Source organism: Crocuta crocuta, unplaced genomic scaffold (assembly GCF_008692635.1).
Source record: "Crocuta crocuta isolate KB4526 unplaced genomic scaffold, BGI_CrCroc_1.0 scaffold687, whole genome shotgun sequence".
Taxonomy (NCBI): domain Eukaryota; kingdom Metazoa; phylum Chordata; class Mammalia; order Carnivora; family Hyaenidae; genus Crocuta; species Crocuta crocuta.
In genome coordinates this window covers 4,758,498-4,776,628 of record NW_027530182.1, presented here as the reverse complement: position 1 = coordinate 4,776,628, position 18,131 = coordinate 4,758,498, and the positions used below count along the sequence as shown (strand labels likewise).

General features: G+C 45.0%; 1 protein-coding gene across 3 annotated transcripts in view; it reads right to left on the bottom strand.

Moving 5' to 3' along the window:
- Window positions 1-18,131, bottom strand: part of ACER2 (alkaline ceramidase 2) — a 78,787-nt gene that overhangs the window by 34,524 nt on the left and 26,132 nt on the right. The window contains exon 6 of one of the 3 annotated variants that reach the window (XM_077765081.1): window positions 11,817-16,462. The exons of 1 other annotated variant lie outside the window; for it this stretch is intronic. In XM_077765081.1, the coding sequence (XP_077621207.1) occupies window positions 16,276-16,462 (187 nt within the window). In that variant the 3' untranslated portion in view covers window positions 11,817-16,275. Of the gene's footprint in view, window positions 1-11,816; window positions 16,463-18,131 lie in introns of those variants that run through there. One more of the 3 variants, XM_077765083.1, reaches the window with a different exon arrangement.

Genomic DNA, 18,131 nt, shown 5'->3' with positions numbered 1-18,131 from the left:
TCCCCCTACCCCCCCACCCCCCCTCTGTTTCTCTCTCAAAAGGGAGGGGGTGGGTGTTGTGCTACATGGCCTCTCTAATCACTTCCAGCTTTACTGTTCTCACTGCCGGAGAACAAAAGCTATGGGAACCAAACTTGGCACCCCAGGTCAGACTAGCACCTGCTTTTTCCACAGCTCTTGGGGCTGCAGCCTGTGGCCCTTGGAGGAAGGGAAGCCCTGGGCCCTCACCAGGCTCTGCACCTCCTATGTCCAGTCTACCGAGCCCCACTGCCTCATGCCTTAGACCGGGACTTTGACTGAACCAAGGGAAGGTGTGGAATCCCCAACCTCAGTGGGAGATTTCCAGGAAGAGGGCCTAGAAGGGACCACGATTCAGCCTCTCTGGAAAACACTTGAGGCTCAACCATAAGAGACCCTGGAAAAGCAAAGCTGAGATTATTCCAGCCTCCTGGCCAGAGTAATATCTCCAAATCAGTGACTCTCCACTAGGGGCAATTTTTGCCCCCCTGGGGGGGGGGGCATTTGATGGTGTTTGGAGACGTGTTGGGTTGTCACAACTAGGGAGAAGGGGTGCCATCCAGGTCCTCACGGTGGGTAGAGGTCAGTGGTACCTGTATCACTGCATACAGTGTTAAGTTATGCTGCATACCTGTAAGTTACAGGCCACCCCTCCCCCCCCCAAGAAGACTTAACCCACTAGGAATATCAATAGGGCCAAGGATGGGATACCGCTAAATGAAGATACTCGAGACAGCAAAGAACACAGGCTTACAACGTAAGTATTTTCCCCAAAAATGTCACTGAGCAAAGGGGACTTCTCACCCTCAAGGGGTAAGTGGGTAACCAGATCAGGACTTAGCCTACGCTTCTGAGAGCTCTCTCTCCCCTCTAGACCTCAGTCTCTGGCTCTGCTCTGAGAGCACACCGGCACCGGTTTCCAGGGCGCTGCTGGTGCATCTTTGGAGTTGGGACGGAGATCCTTGAGGAAGAGGCAGAACCTGGGTTTGTGGGACCTGAAACTTTATACTTCCGGGGTGGACTCCTGCAACCAAGGAGCCCTGAAGCGTGTGAATCCACACTCGGGAATCCTCTAACTCGGGCTTCCAAAAAAATCCCCAAACCTTGCTCCTGAGGCGCGTACCTACCGCTGAGAGTCCTCCAGGGCAGCTTGATTGAAAACATCCCAATGGATGGGAGCAGCGCTCGGGAGAACCGCTCCTGCACTAAGGGAGACAGGTTCCCCGGCTGTCTGGGACCTGCGGGGCCTTGAGCTCTGCAGGCGGTCCGTGCTTGGCTGCACTGCCCCCTGGTGGACGCCCGGGTGCAGGCCGATGGCTCCAGGGATAGCGCTCAGCCCGCTGCCACGTGCACTCCCCCAACCCCGCCAGCCGGGCACGAAGGCACAAGTGTATCCCAGCCTTTAGTCCAGTCCAGACCAGCATGAGGCACCTCTCCAACGTGGCAGAGAAGCAAGTCACAACGGGTCTTGCTGGGCCCAGTCCCTCTTGCTGGTATTTTTAACTCTCAGGTGTTGCCCTTGCTGATCTGTCTCTAGGCTTTTCCTGCACAACACTCTCCACCCTCCCACCCTACCCCCTACCCCCACATATACACAATAAACTCCTATTCCCAACAGACTGAACAGAGGATACAGCTCCATTCTCTGCCCAGCACTGTCCCACACCCCTGAGATGTTTGACTTGGTGTCCTCCTCGATCCTGAAGATGGTTTGGACACTGCCCTCCAGTGCTTTGATTTGATTGAATCCAAACCTCAACTTTATCAGCCTCATAAACACGGATGGCCAGGTCAGCCCTGGCTTGCCTCTTAACACTACAGAGATGAAGACACGTTGGTGTGGGATATGGCTGGCTGGCTTTCCCCTGCCAAACACCATAAATGTCTGGGACTGAAGGGGTTTTCTGCAAGTGAAGCTACAGACAAGCTTCCTCTTTGTTTGTTTTGTTTTCTGTTTGAGAGAGGAGGGGCAGAAAAAGAGAGAGAGAGCATCTTAAGCAGGCTCCAAGCTGTCAGCACAGATCCCCACACAGGTGCTTGATTTCACAAACCATGAGATCATGACTGAGCCAAAATCAAGAGTTTCACATCTAACCAACTGAACCACCCAGGCGCCCTACTGTAGGCAAGCTTTCTAAGACCCATTCTTTCCTACCTCTATCCACAAGCCTTTCTTCCAAATGCTACCTCCACTTTTCCACCCTTTTCAAGGTATTTTTCCACCCCTGGTCATGAGTGGGGCACACATTTCCCAGCTTAGATGTGGAAACATGAAAGGGACCATGGGAAAGAAGTAAGGAGCCTTGGGTATGTGTGTGTGAGTAGCAGTGTGTACACACGTGTACAGTGAGGAATCTAGCTGCTCTGAGACTCCAGTTCCGGTGTCTTTGGCTAAGCATGTGGGGAGGGGGAATCCCACATTCTTGGCAGATGCAGGAAGCCACTTGTGGGACAGTATAGTAGGTTGAATAAGGTCCCCTCGCCCCAAAATTCATGTCCACCCAGTGATCCTATTTGGAAATAGGGTCTTTATGGACATAATTAGTTAGGATGAGGTCTTCCTGGATTACAATGGCCCTAAATCTAATGACTAGGTCTTTATCAGAGAAAAGAAGAGATTGAGCGAGACACAGGGAAGAAGCCAGGTGACTGTGGAGGCAGAGGATAGAGGAATGTATCCACTAGCCAAGGGATAAGCATCGTTGGCAGCCACCAGAAGCCAGGAGAGAGCCATAAAACCAGTTGTCCCTCAGAGCCTCTAGAAGGAACCGTCACTGCCAAATCCTCGATTTCAGACCGTGGCCTCCTGAACTGAGAGAGATATGTTCCTATTGTCTTAAGCTACTGAGTTTATGGTAATTTGCTACCGTAGCCACAGGAAACTCCAATCCGATCTGAAAGAGGCGAGCAAAATTCAGTCTCAAACTCAGTCACCACAGGATCTCCCTGAAATGTTAGAAGAAAACCATGAGCTATTTTTCAAGAGCTTCATTTCCATGGAAAAGCCTGTCATGGTGGCAAAGGGTAAGGATGAAATGCATGATGTGGGAGACAGCTTGCTAGGCGGGTGAGAAGGTTAGGCTGCATCCATGACCATAGAGAACATTCAGATTACCATTAAGTCTCTAGAAAAACATTGAAATCCTGTCACCTGAAGGCTCCCCTTCAAAATCACCATCTGAGAAAAAAAAAAAATTCCATACTCTTTCTGAAAAAGAACAAAAGGAGAAATTTGAAGCTTAACTAAAGTCTCTTTATAATAATAGTTATTATTACAACATGACCTTGCACATGTAAATACCACGTTTAAGTTGATAGTTAATATGCAGTGGGAGAGAAGACTGGGGAGATGTAGCAAACTGGCTTAAGAACTGGAAAGAGATTTTACTAAAAGAAAAACATACTATGGAAAAATCTAAAATTCATCTCTCACTTTATATGTCAAAGAAAGGTTTTGAATTTTTAAACAATTGTTAGTTTCAGTTAGCTCTCCCCTCATGAAATATTACTGTAATTCACCACAAATGGATATCTGCCCGAATTACTTTGGGCCTTCTCCATACTATCTGTTGGAAACTAATTTACCAGTGCACAAGTGAGAGAATTTTTATTACATAGCACCTACCTCACTGGGTAATCTGATTATAATTTTTTCCCACGATTTTTGACTGTAACTTTTGGGTCCCCTTGTTTCAGTGAGCATTAACAAAATGCTTTAAAAGCTTCTAAGAATCTATAGCATTACTAAATAGCACATAATTTCTTTAAAAAAAGGAAAGATTCACTTGGAGTCTTATTCATAGTCTAAAATTTCTTTACCTGAAGTAACTTTGCCCTGAAAAAAATCATTTTTGTAAACCACAATTTTGGAAAACGTCCCTTTTTATTTGTTGAGGAAAACCTTACTTTTCAACAAAAGGGTTTTGTACACATAACATGGGTTATTGAGTTTCCCTCTGGCAAAAAGGATTTTTGTATGTTGGTTTATATACCATTCAATAGAAGAGCATCATAAGCATGGTAGCCAATCATGTAACAGTAGAGCATATTTGAGGCTGCTTGGTACTAAGGATACTTCAAGAATCCAGGGACTTCATATCAAAAGGATTAGAGCATTTCACGGTATACCTAGATTCATATTTGAATTGTAATGTATTTTTCTCTTAGAATTGCCAATGAACGAAGAAGTTATAAGATAAACGAAAAGGGAGAGAAAGTAGGAAATGAAGGGAATAAAAGCAGTGTCAGGCAAAGAATTCTAGTTTGATAAAGACTCCTAGTCAGGATTTGAAGCATAATTTATTTGAAATATATCCCAAATTTCTAAACCTCTGCCTCTCTGCCAAAATCATTGTATTTCTTAGTTGATACTTGAGTTGTAAAAGAGTCAGCCAAATCCTTGGGGCGCCGGTGGCTCAGTAAGTTAGGTGTCTGACTTCGGCTCAGGTCATGATCTCACAGCTTGTGAGTTTGATCCCTGCGTTGGGTTCTGTGCTGACAGCTCAGAGTCTGAAGCCTGCTTCAGATTCTGTGTCCCTCTCTCTGCCCCTCCCAACTCATGTTCCTTCTCCTTCTCTCTCTCAATTTTTAAAAGAAAAAAATGTTCAAAAGATTTGACGCTTTTATTTTTTGTTTAAGTCCTAGGTCTTTAGAAGGCAGCACTAGCAGAAATCAGTGGATCCCTCTGATGAGAAAAGCTACCACGTCTTGATTTTTACAAAATTTTCTCCTCTTGTGTCCGTTACCTTTCTTTCTAATGTAAATACACATTTAAACCTAGACTTAATACTGTTCCCCCTCACTTCACCTAAGTGATGTCATAAATCAATGTAAAATCAACTATCTGAAATGCTCAGTGGGTAAAAATAATCCAAAGTGTTTCTGGAGGGTGAGTTGGCCTGTAAAAAATCACACTACACGTTATAGTGTGTTCTGAGGCCAGTTCTGCCTGACAGTATGTGTACGATGATGCAAAGTTGAAACAGAGCCTGGAAATTGCATCCTAGATCTCCCTAACTATTGAAATCAGTGTTTTATCTCTTTCAGTTGCTTAATTCTTAATTCTGTACTTGAGGATTTGTTTATGTTCTACATCATTTATGTTGTGTTATGTAGAAACTAACCTGTGAACTATGTTGTTCCACAACTTTTTAATATATACATATGTACCTTAAATGAATATGCCTAAATATTTTTTACACACAACCGTGAACTATCTGCACCTTTTGCTAATGCCTCTATTCACTTGCTTTGGCATAAAGAATGAGCCAATGATGAGGCACCTGGGTGGCTTAGTCGTCTGATTTAGGCTCTGATTTCAGTGGTTAAGCGTCTGATTTCGGCTCCGGTCATGATCTCACAGTTTGTGGGTTTGAGCCCCGAATCAGGCTCTGTGCTGACAGCTACCTCAGAGCCTGGAGCCTGCTTCAGATTCTGTGTCTCGCTCGCTTTCTCTCTCTCTCTCTCTCTCTCATAAATTGAAAAAAGAAAAAAAAAGCCAATGAACCTCGGTGTCCTATGGAAAATGTATAAATGTATTCTGATCTTAGATGTAATGCTAATTAATTAAATCACAAATAAACCGTATTTTAAATAGAAAAACATGAAAGGCATGCCCAAATACACATGGTGGGCATGAGCGCAGAAGCTGTGATATTAGACATCCTGTCTGTCCCTCACCAGCTACATGTCCTCACGCAGGTGACGGTACCTCTGAGCTTCAGTTTTTCCATGTCAGGGTACATTTCCAGTGTCTAGTGATCAGTTACCTGGAATGTAGTAAGGACTCAGCACACACAGAAGGTGCCCAGTACATCCCCATCATGCCCCTCCTACCCTTTACTCTCCCCATTCAGCCCAGTGCACACAGCTTCTCCTTGTCTGCTGCCAGAACAAAGACAAGAAAGAGCCTGAGTTTGGGGATGAGGGAGAGTTTAGCTACTTTCCAGCTCTGTGAACTTGGACTCCAAATTCAGCATTCCTGGGCCCTAAGTCCTCATCTGGAAAATGAAGATAACAAAAGCTCTCTCATGCAGTTTCTTAGGGACTCTGTTGCCCCAAGTTCACACATCGAAGCCCTAACCCTTAATAGGATGGTATTTGGAGTTGGGGCCTTTGGGAAGTGATTAGGTTTAGATGAGGTCATGAGGGTAGGACCTCATGAGAAGAGTAGAGTCCTGGGGCGCCTGGGTGGCTCAGTGGGTTAAGCATCTGACTCTTGATTTCCCCTCCGGTCACGATCTCATGGTTCATGAGTTGGAGTCCTGCCTCGGACACTGCTATTAGTGCAGAGCAAGCACACTTTGGATCCCATCTCCTTCTCTCTGTGTCCTTTCCCTGCTCATTCTCTCTCTTTAAAATAATAAACTTATAAGGACTCTAATCTTTTTTTATTTTTTGAGAAGGAATATCAGATACCAGAGCACTCTCTTTCCCCTTCATGGGAGGGGGCGGCCCTCTGTAAGCAGGCTGCCAGCCGTACCAGGAACCGGATGTGCCAGCACCTTGGTCCTGGACTTCCTGGCCTCCAGAAGTTGTAGAAAAAAACATCTTTTGTTTAAGCTGCCCCCCTACGGTATTTGTTATGGCAGCCTGAGTTACAACACAGTTAATTGTCCGCTCAATCAACTGAACTACGGTGCTTTGGGTACTCTTCTAGAGCTAGGTCTAGAAGACTAGACTACTCTTCTAGAGTTGTCTTCTAGGTAGACAACTATGAACAAAACCGACAAAGCTCCTGCCCTCCAGGAGCTACCACTGGTGGGGACAGATGACAAAGGTGCCCCCTCCTGTCCATTACTAGTATATAAGGACCGAGTTGTGGGATTAAATGATCCAGCGTAGGTAGAGTATGGAATATACAACAAGCATTCACTAACAGTGGGCTTTCATCTCCTAACCTCCTCTTTGGACCTCTCTGTTTGACTCCTGGCACCATTATTCTCCTACCACATACACTTGATGCCTGTGGACAGGGTGAGTATGTTAGGTTACGTGGCAAAAGGGAATTAAGGTTGCAGTTGGAATTGCGGTGTCTAATGACCAACCTTGACACCAGAGGTTATCCTGGACTGTCTGGATAGGCCCAGTGTAATCACAGAGTCCTTATAAATGGAGGAGGAGGGTGGAAAAGAAACCAAGATGGTGGCATGAGAAGAACTTGGCCCAACGTCGCTGGGGGACAGAGGGAAGAGGGCCATGCAACAGGAAATGCAGACAGCCTCTTAAAGCTGAAAAAAGGAAAGGAAACCAAGGTTCCTCTAGCAGCCCTGGTGACACCTTGATTTTAACCCAGTGAAACTCCTCTGGGACTTCTGATCTCCAGGACTGTCGGAGGATATGTGCGTTGTTCTAAGCCACTAACCTGATGTAGCCCTAGGAAATGAATACTCTGGTCATTTTGGTCTTCTCCCATGCCCTCCACTTCTACTCATCAGAAAAGTGGCTGGTTCTGCCTTCGTCAAGATGGCCATAATCCCTCCTCACTGCACAACCATCCCCCGCTTTTGTCCCTGGTTCCCTGAATCAAATTCCACCAGTTCTTATTTTGTGCTAGCTTTTGAAAGAAATGGATATTGTTAAAAAGCTCATCCTTGCCCTATTACAATACAGTGGGGAAAGCACTGCAATAAAAGGGGAAGGAGCTGAAGGAGGGGAGTAAATAGAAGCTTTCTGAAAAGAAGTCAAATCTCAGGAGGTGAGGAGGTTGGGATGCGGGCAGCCTTGCAAAGAGAACCATTTCTGCAAAGGTCGTGTGTTTACCAGCCTCCAAGATGGCCCCCAATGATCCCCAACTCCTGCTACCCCTGTGTAGTCCTTTCCCACACTGAATAGGGCTGACATACATAACAAACAGGATATTACAGAAGTGACAAGAGTGTGGTTTCGAAGGCTAGGCCATAAAAGACATTGCAGCTCCCCTTCTACTCTGTTGGGTCACTCAGTCAAAAATCAGCTGTCGTGTTAGGGAGGAGCCCTATGGAGCCATCAACCCAGCAAAGAGCTGAGGCCTTCAGCCAACAGCCCTGTGAGTGAGCTACCTGGGGGTCAATCCTATGTCTCCAGTCAAGCCTTCGGATGACTGCAGCCCCAGCTGATAGCTTGACTACAAACTCATGAAGGACCCGAGCCACAACCACCTCGCTAAGCTGCTCCCAAATTTATGACCTAACAGAATAAATCTTTGTTGTTTTAAGCTGCTGAGTTTTGGGGTAATTTGTTACAGTGATGAGTAACTAATACAGGCCCTCAGGCCATGTGAAAGAGCATGTAGAACCATACAAGGTTCTTCAACACTTGAGTGAAGGGTACAAGAGGAGAGAAGCCCACAAGACTGGAAAAGAAGGCAAGGACCAGATTGTGAAGGGGATTCTAAATCAGGTTAAAGCTCCTCAAATAAAGTTTGCTTTGCTCTGTGAGTGATGGAGACGAAGGGGTGGGCTCTGAGCCGTGAATTGACCTGGTCAGATTTCATTTTAGAAAGATGGCTGTGACTCCAGCATGGAGGATGGATTGGCAAGAAACGGCAGTGCCTTCACTAGGATGGAGAGAAATGGGTGGGTTTTAAGACATTGGGGAAGTGGAATCAGGAGGATTCACTATTAGGTTAGATGGGGAGAACAATGAGAGGTGGGGGGGGAGTGAAGGTAGGCTTTCCTGGCAAGGGAATGGAAAGTGGGATGGCATTCTGAGCAGGTGTGCAGGTGCAGATTTGAGAGGCATAAGTGAAGGCAGATCTGAAATGCCTGTGGGACAGTTAGCAATGGCCAGGAAAGAACTGGATTGGCAGATCTATCCCGGTGGGAAGAGACAGCTTGGACTGCGGAGCCGGAAGTAGGGGGATTCTCATGTGGTCACCCCTAGAAAGTGTACCCACAAGACAGCACTGTCCCCCCTGACTGTTTGGTGGCAGCTTATCTTACTAGCTGCCTTCTGCTAAGCACCTACTATAAAACTGCTACTTTGTTTTATCTAACCATTTGTATTCATGGGATAATTCTGAATCTGCTGACCCCAACTTGGCACCCACCTACACAAAAACCTTTACCTCTTCTGCCATTTTGAAAGTTAAGATTAAATCCGTTGTTAGAAAGAGAACTAAATAGAAGAGTTGAACGTATTGGGTCCAGATCTTCACTCTGCCATCTAATGCCTGTGATCAAAAGACCTTTCTGAGCCTCAGTTTTATCCTACTCAAAACAGGAACAATTGTAATACTGGCCTCACTAAATAGAAGTAAATAAGACCATCTTGTGTGAGAGATAACTTCCGTGCGGGGCTTTCAAATAGGGTGTGCTCTAAGAAAACAATATTCCTAGGGCAATACACCCATTCTTTCATTGCACTAAGATTACATTTTATTAAACATGGTTCATGGTCCATTAGTTAAAGCTTAGAAGTCCCAAGCTCCACCTCCTCACTGGTCAAATATTCCCACTCTCTTCTTTCTGCCTCCCCAGTGCTGTTGATGCCTCGTGTATGCAGGGATTTCAGCAGTTCGTGGTTTCTCTCCTCCTCCACACAGCCTACCGCCTTGTTCGTCATCCAGCCCTCCGCAACTAGCACGGCATGTAATACAAAGCAGGCATTTGCGAAGTGTTGGTTCAAACTGGATTCCGTCTTCAAGATTTTTGGGATTGTACTGGCATTTGATTTGTATAAACAGAACGATTAATCCCAAAAGTTCTACCTAACTCCAGTGGATTAAAAACCTGCCTCTAGGTCACAACTATGGTCACTCGGTTTTACATGCAGGAAAATAGTTGCTTTATTGCATTTGGCAGATTTTTAAATTCTAAGATCACAGAGAAGGTAAAGAATGAGTTGCTGGGGGAAGCAAGGAGAAGAAAAGGCAGAGAGATGCTTGGGGTTTAAAAAAACAAATAAAAAACAAACGGGAAAGCCTATTTGGACCCGGAAAAAAGACGTGTAATTTGTGGGAGTTTTTGAGATAATTATATTGAGTGAGCTCTGGGGTGATTTGCAATTGGGAAGTTTCAAGAGTGCCACTGATAGGAATAACCAAAAAGGCCACAAGATGGCGGTATTACTCCAGGAGTCGCTCCTGTCCTTCCCACCCAGTGGCTATGGCTTTCTTTGTTCAGACTTCCTTCCCTAGCAAATCCCACCAATGCCATCGTCCATTTTGTGTCCTTTCATGCTCCTGGCCTTACCTTAAGTCACTTTCTTGTGCCTAGCCTTACTACAAAAACTACCGATTTTATTGCTAGTTGTAGAATTTTTAAGTTAGTGTTGTGGTCTCTGTTCCCAGTTGTAAAACCAGCTGAGTCAAATGTTTTAATGCTATAAAATAAACCAACCCAAAAAACATGGTAGGTCGATGTGTCCCTTTGTGTGCGTTATCACCCAGAGAGGCTTCCCCAGTTAAGCGTGGTGTCACCAGGCCTGGACATGATCAGAAACAGAAATGCCCACTTGAGGCTAAGACGGGCACTTAAGCTGGGGACAGAGGCTGTCAGCCGCCCTCCCCTCCCAAGATGGGCAGGAAGGAGGCTGAGCCCCACCCCAGAGAGAATGAAGGACAAAACCCCAAATATTCTACCTCTTAAATTATTTATTATGGAAAAATCTGACCATACACAAGGCAGAATAAAACGACTGACCCAGATAAGATCTTACTGGAGTGTCTGAAGCCAGAGGCCAGGAAAGAGGCTTAAGGAAAATGTAATTAAGCTCCTATTATTTTGTCAAGGACACTTCAATTGTGCATTCCCAGCACCTTGGGTCTGCCCCCTCCAGCCCCTCAGAGGGTGAAGTCGACGGAGAAGGGGAGGAGGCGCGGAGCACTGGTCTTAGAGGGCAATGGAAGAGCAGGGCAGTGGAGCTACCAATTTGCGCATCAGAAAGGGTTTGGATCCTGGGCTCGTGCCCTGTCCAGCAGGACCTCTTCAGTTGGGTGAGTTCCAGATAATTCTGTGTTCCAGGGACACCTGAATTCCCAGAGATTCCTATGTATAGTCATTTCCCTAGGGAGAAGACCCTACTCCATCAGATTGTCAAAAGGCTCCATGGCCACTCCTTATCTCTTCCTCCAGGCCAGAAAAAAGTCTGAAAAACCCACTGTAATGATCCTGTCCTTGTTCTGATGGTCACATTATTCTTTTAAATATCATGGCCTCTGAAATCTTTAATAATAATTTTTTAAAGATCATAGCAAATTAAGCAACATAGGTACATAGAGAACTTTCCTGGGACACCTGGGTGGCTCAGTAAGTTGAGCCGTCCGACTTCGGCTCATGTCATGATCTTACAGTTCATGGGCTCGAGCTCCATGTCCGGCTCTGTGCTGACAGCTCAGAGCCTGGAGCCTCCTTTAAATTCTGTGTCTCCCTTTCTCTCTGGCTTGCGCTCTCTCTCTCTCTCTCTCTCAAAAATAAACATCATAAAATAAACATCAAAAAAACTTTCTGCCAAATAAAGTCATTTACTATTTTGAAATGTGATATGATCTTCCTTCCAATGACCCGGGGGGGGGGAGGGAAATCCAGCATAGAGGAGTTTTCTAGATTTGAGCTTTTATATCCATGACCTAATACTAGAACTTCTAATAAAAAATATTCTGTTTTTAGGCACTTGGTACTGTAAATACTTAGGTGTGTTAATGTCACAGCTCTGAGAAGAAACAACCATGCTAATCTTAAGTTTAATAACCGTGCGACCCAAATTCACTCACAAACGAATTCAGGAAAATGTGCTTTCCTCTACAATCCATTAAATGTATTTTTCCCTTTCAGATTACTTCAGGGATCATTCTGGAAATAAACACAAACATAAACCTATTCATTCACAGAAAATGCCACTTACGGCTTTAATATTGAAATACAACTCATAGTTCACAAAAATAGTATAAAGTGCAAAAGCTCTATTTCAAAAGGCCTTAAATCACTCCCAAAGCACTAGCGATTAACTGCTCCCACAGCCAGTGGGCACACCACCCTAATACGGCACAACCTATTTAAAGTATAAAACCAAGGTATAGGTCTGAAAATACTATAAAATGTCTGATTACATACTGTGATTATAAAATAGTCTTAAACCTGGTTTAACAAATAGAGAAAGAAACCATTCAAACAATTAGTCCTTTTAGAAGTCTTTTTTTGGCCTGTAGGAGTATGTCCATATAATCCATTAAGAATCCCAATCTGGCCTGAGCATTCTCTTTGGCCAGTTGGAATGGCAGCAACCAGGCAAAGGGCTGGCAATGAAAGGTTCCAAGCTCATTTGGGGAAAGGAGCTATGAGAGAGGATCGGGTTGGGCAAGCGTCAACCCTCACCTGTCCATCAGAGATGGTCTCATGCCAGCCCCAACGGACAAAGAGCCAAGGAAGACTCCACCCCACTCTGAGCCTCCCAACGTGGCCCTGGCTCACATAAATGTGCTGAACTGGTGAGTAGTTTTTACACACCTGAGAAATCCAGTAAACAGAACAAGTTATGGTATTTTTAGAAAGTCTGTGCTTGATGATCATCGAGTGTAGGTCCCCCAACTGAACATCTCTGATCCATGATTAACGTAGTAGGCACTCATCAGAGGGACAGGCAGATTTCCCCCAAAAGTAGCCTGTTACCAAATAGATTCAGGTATCTCTTCCCCACCCAACTTAAATATATTCACTGAAGTGCGAACATTATAATCCTAATCATCAAAAGGAGAAAAGATTTCTTCTTCTAAAAATCCACAAACACTATAAAATAAGAATCACTGACTTAAATGGTGACTTGATGTCACTCTCCACTTCCCCGCATATTGGGGGTGGGGGGGTGGGGACAAAGATTCTTGATTGCACATTAATAAGCTATTCATTTTTTTAAATCTGAAAACCTCACAACCTGCAGAACCATATATTAAATAGCTATTTTCTGTAATTTGTCAATCCAAGTACAGAGGCTGAACAAAAAGTAGATTTCAGTTCAGTGTTTCTTAGGACTTAATCATGTCCGGCTCAACGTAAAAAGACTCAGCAGTAAGTCAGAATCCAGTGATAAGCGTAGAGCTAACTTGAGTGTATTTCAAAAGCTGCTCTTCATGAAAAATACACAACTGGCATTTATATTCCATTCGAGCTACCAGATGAACCGTCCACTCTAAAAGACGTCTATTTACAACTCTATTGGGGGAAGAAGAAAAAAAAGATGAGGAAATACACCAAAAACACCAAAATATTAACAATGATCGTCCTTGGACAACAGAAATGCAGACTATTCTTTTCTCTTGAACTTTCCTGTAACTTTCTGACTTTCTTCCAGAGCCTGTAGTGCTATAAAAGCATAGTAAACATGAACACAAAGGATGCCATAAACCTAACTTCAAATAAGATCGTTAAACTACTACTTTCTTGATTTACCATCTTCACACTAACAAGCTAGAGTGACTTTTTTTGTTCACAAGTGGAGTTATGTTTTTGTCCCCCTAAAATATACCCCCTTCCGTACTTCTTTATCAGCCCTCAGCTTATCAAAACCAATCTCTAGAAGGACCTTCTGTTTTTTGCAGCAAAATCATTCCTTCTGACATATTAACTAAGTCATTTGTCTTGTGGAAGAGAGATGGAAACAGCTCGGTCAGGGTACGCACTTCTTTGTTTCAGCAGTCACAGTTTATCCCTATTTCCAAAGGATACTCAGAAACTTCAAGAAGAGTAAAGTCAGATTTGGGAGTTAGAACGTAGTGTTCCCCAAGGACCTACCCCTTTACCTGATCGGGAGACCCACTCCCTCCTTAACTTATGGAACAATACTCCCTGTGCTGAAGCCCTCGGGACGGAAAGTAAACCTCCCCCAGAGCACAAACACTTCCACACCCCCCTCTCCTCATGGACACTTCCACACTAAGATGGCTGGACTTAAAGTAAATCAAAGCTTCCCCCTACTTTGCAGCATTTTTTATATTCCGGAATGGATAAGACCAGAATCCACACCTGGGAAGTCCCTCTGAAGCGAGAACAGTCTGATATTTCCCTTTGAAAAATTCTAGACTTGAAACACAAAGGACTGTGGGGCACCTGGGTGGCTCAGTCTGTTAAGCATCTGACTTCGGCTCAGGTCATGATCTCATGGTTCGTGGGTTTGAGCCCCGTGTCGGGCTCTGTGCTGACAGCTAGCTCGGAGCCTGGAGCCTGCTTCAGATTCTGTGTCTCCTTCTCTCTCTGATCCTCCCCTGCTCACACTGTCTCTCTCAGAAATAAAACATTAAAAGAAAAATTTTTTTAAAAGCACACAAAGGACTGAACAGCAGTTTTAAAATGTTAGGTGGCTCTGGAGTGCCTGCATGGCTCAGTTGGTTAAGCATCCGACTTCAGGTCATGACCTCACAGTTCGTGGGTTCAAGCCCCACGATGGGCTTGGTGCTGACAGCTCAGAGCCTGGAGCCTGCTTCAGATTTTGTGTCTCCCTCTCTCTCTTCCCCTCCCCGGCTTGTGCTTGCTCTCTCGTGCTCTCTCTCTCAAAAATATTTAAAAATTAAGAAAAAACACTCTAGGTGGTTCACGAACCACTTAGGTCTCAGAAGTGCATTAGGAGCCCCATAGATACTCGAATACCATTTTTAAAGTCTATTTTTTAAGCTATAATAAACAGGTACACTCATTCAATACCAAATTTTTTACCATGAAAACCACCGATTTAACTTGCATTTTTCACTGCATGATACTAGGGAAATGGAGAAGTTTAGCCTTAAAATAAACTACTAGTATATGATCTCTACTACACATTTGGGCTCCATGATAATTTCTTATTGCAAATAGGGTACTGCTGCTAAAAATAACTTAAACCACAGAGGCAGAAAAAAGTCCTTCATTTTTAATCTCTCAGTTCAGTTCCTTATTGGGCTTTTCACCTTAGATCCTGTGCAAATTCTAACTGGAGCCAAAGTTCGCAGACCTGCCACAGGCTGGTCGTGCCTCATTCTTATTAGTTCCTTAGCGACAGGACTCCCGTTCACACAAGGACACGTCTGTCCTGCCTCTTTCATGATGAAATGTTGCAAAGCATGAGATGTGGGAATTAAAGTGGGTATCCCTGAGGTCACGCGTGCCCCCTCACACCTTGATGACCGTTTCTGGAGTCTTCGTTGAGGCCAGTGAAGAGATGAGTTTTGGCTAGTGTCCCTTCGGGTGAGGAAAAACCAAGGAGGCAACAGCATTGCCTGAAGCACCAGCAACCCAAAGAGCCAGCGGGTAGTCCCTGCAGCACTGGAGAGAAGCAGCAATCAAATGCTTGGAGAAACCACAGGAAGCACCTTGTACTGGGAGAGTATGGAGAACAGTTCCCGCAGATCTTGGAGAGAGAGGAGGCGACATTTTTGAGGATAACTTCCCGAACGGAAGAGCATCCAGACGGCTTCCCATCGGCACAAGTTTCCAGAACTCCGTGTCTGTTCCAGTTGTTGAACAAGGCAGGACTTCCCACCGTGACTGTCATGAGGCCTGACCTTGCGGAGCTCGGCACAAAGGAGCGGGGTCTGCGTGCAGACTGCTCACCCCGCAGCTATTCTGTGCTGGTGTGTGAGGCTGCTGGTTGGGGGAGGGGCTAACAGTGTCCATATTTGAAACTTGTGCTCATCTTCAAGAATGGCTTCAAGTGGAGTGTAGCTTTTGGCAGAGAGGGCTTTTCTTGTCTGCTTCACCCTCCTCTGAAGTCCAATCCCCATCTCTCAGCAGAGGTAGTAGAGAAAAGATTCTCAAGCACATGTAAAACCTGGCCATGGAGAGCTCTAAATGGACACCTCCTTAGCCACTAGCCCCTGTGTGGATTTCATGGGTTTGGTCTAGTTTTAGGACAGTTTCCTCAAATGAAAATCCCTGGGATGTTCCATCAGACAGTCAGAGGTCCGAGTCTGTTGCAGGGCCTGTCAGTCAGCAAGAGAGTCCACTCCGAGAGCACATGGGAATGGTCGAGTCTGGAGCAATCTCCCGCTGGGAAATGGGCTCCCCCGATGGTCTGCTCTGCCATTGCTGGAAAGGATACAGCCTAACGAGCCACTGCATCTGGATGGGAGGCTGAGAAGATCCACCGGTGCCCTTCAGCCCTCCACTTTCCGTCTTTGGGAAAGGAAAAGACTCCTCCCCATGCATGGTAGAGTCTCGGTGGGCCACAGACACGTTAGCTGAGCCCAAGGGACCAGAACTTTTAAAAGACAGACCCTACCCCCAACTCCGCAAACCCCCAGCTGTCTTGGCTGACATATGGAGCCCGTGCCTGAGGGAAAAGAAGCAGAGAAGCCAAGCCACGGTTGTGCCATCACGTGATCTTGACTGGTGATTTCTTGCTGGCACACAGGAGGGACACGTAAGGCACGCCAATGAAGGCCCATTTCTCGCTGGGCCAGAACTTGATGACGGGCCCCTGCTCAGGGATCTCGGAGGCTGCATCAAAGTAAGCAAAGCATACACAGCCCAGGTAGGCAGCAAGGCAGATGAGGATGTGCCTGCGAGAAGGACAACAGAGGGTGAGCACCTGACACAGGCCAAGATGGCCGCCTTCACACTAGCCTGCCCTTCCCTCTGGGCCAGCCCACCGTTCCTGGCTGTCATGAGAGTTCAGCACCTCTTCCAATTATGGAGGGCTGAAGGTGACCACAATCTCCAGGAGAGCTGGAGAAAGATAAATCTGGACCAAACAGGGCCTGTTTCAGAAAGTTCTAATAGGAGCAAACATTTGACACTCAACTGAGGCCCAAAGATTTAAAACCAGTGCTAAGAAGATGGAGTGAACTAAGCACATCTGATTAGATCCCACCTTCTTACTCCGTCACTTATACATAGTTTATGCTCCTTATTAGGAATCATCTTAAACTGATTCAACTGCTTGTACAGTTTAGCAGGGAAACTTTTTTACCGTGTCTGTAAAAAGTTCTAACCTTAATCTTTATCAAGCAAGGGGCCATTTAAAAGCATGTAATTCTTCCTTGTCTTGTAGACTGAAGTTTAATTCCAGATGAAAGATTTAAAATCTATTTGTTAAATACAGTCAAAGAGAATACTTCTATAAACTGCGGTGGCTGAGGCCTTTCTGGGATGACACAAAGCCCAGAAACCCTACAGGAAAAGACTGACAGTGTGAGAACATGAATGTTTAAAGTCAATATGGCACAAAAACATACTCAAAGACAAATGGGAAAGGGGAGTGTGGGGTATTTGTACCCACATGACCAAAGAGTTAAAATCCCTATATTCTAAAGAACTCTCAAAAAGTGATCATTTCACAGGATGCGCTTTAAAACCATCAGCATGGGAGTGGGCAGTGAAGATGGCATGGCCGAGATTGCCCTCGGGCGGGTAATTACTGACGCTGGATGTTACCTCCATTAGGGTTTCATATAGTCCTCTCCCTACTCGTGAAAATGATGCAAATTTGCATGACACATACACCTGGTTGTCAGACAGTACTGACTGGCTACTATGTGCCAGGCAGTAGGTAGTAGATAAAAATTTTTAAAAATAGACATACTCTGTAGAGAAGGGGCACCTGGGTGGTTCAGTCGGTTAAGCGTCTGTCTTTGGCTCAGGTCATGAACTCATGGTTTGAGCCCTGCATCAGGCTCTGTGCTGACAGCTGGGAGCCTGGAGCCTGCTTGAGATTCTGTGTCTCCCACTCTCGTGGCCCCTCCCCCTGTTCTCTCTCTCTCTCAAATATAAATATTTTTAAAAAATTTTTCTTTAAAAAAGGAAATATTCTGCAGAGAAGACAAAAAAGTACCTTTCAAGAGAAGAAAATACGTAAACTTACATTGGAAAAGATGCTCAACAATAAGGCTTTTTTTTATACAAAGACATGAAAATAAAAATATGCTTTATCAGGTTAAGATTCAAGAGCTAATATCTAATATATATGACAGTACGGGTAAAAGGCATTATCTTACAGACTTTACTTTTAAAAAGCGTTCATTAATATAATCTCCCTGGATCTAGATATATATCCAAATCCAGGGAGATTACTAGATTTCTATCTATTCTCTAAAAAAGAAAAAAAAAAAAAGACCAGTTTGCATCATGTATAGAATGATGCTATATTTGTTCTTTAAAAGTAGAATTAGAGGGGTGCCTGAGTGGCTCAGTTAGTCAAGTGTCTGACGCTGTTCTGGCCCCGGTCACGAT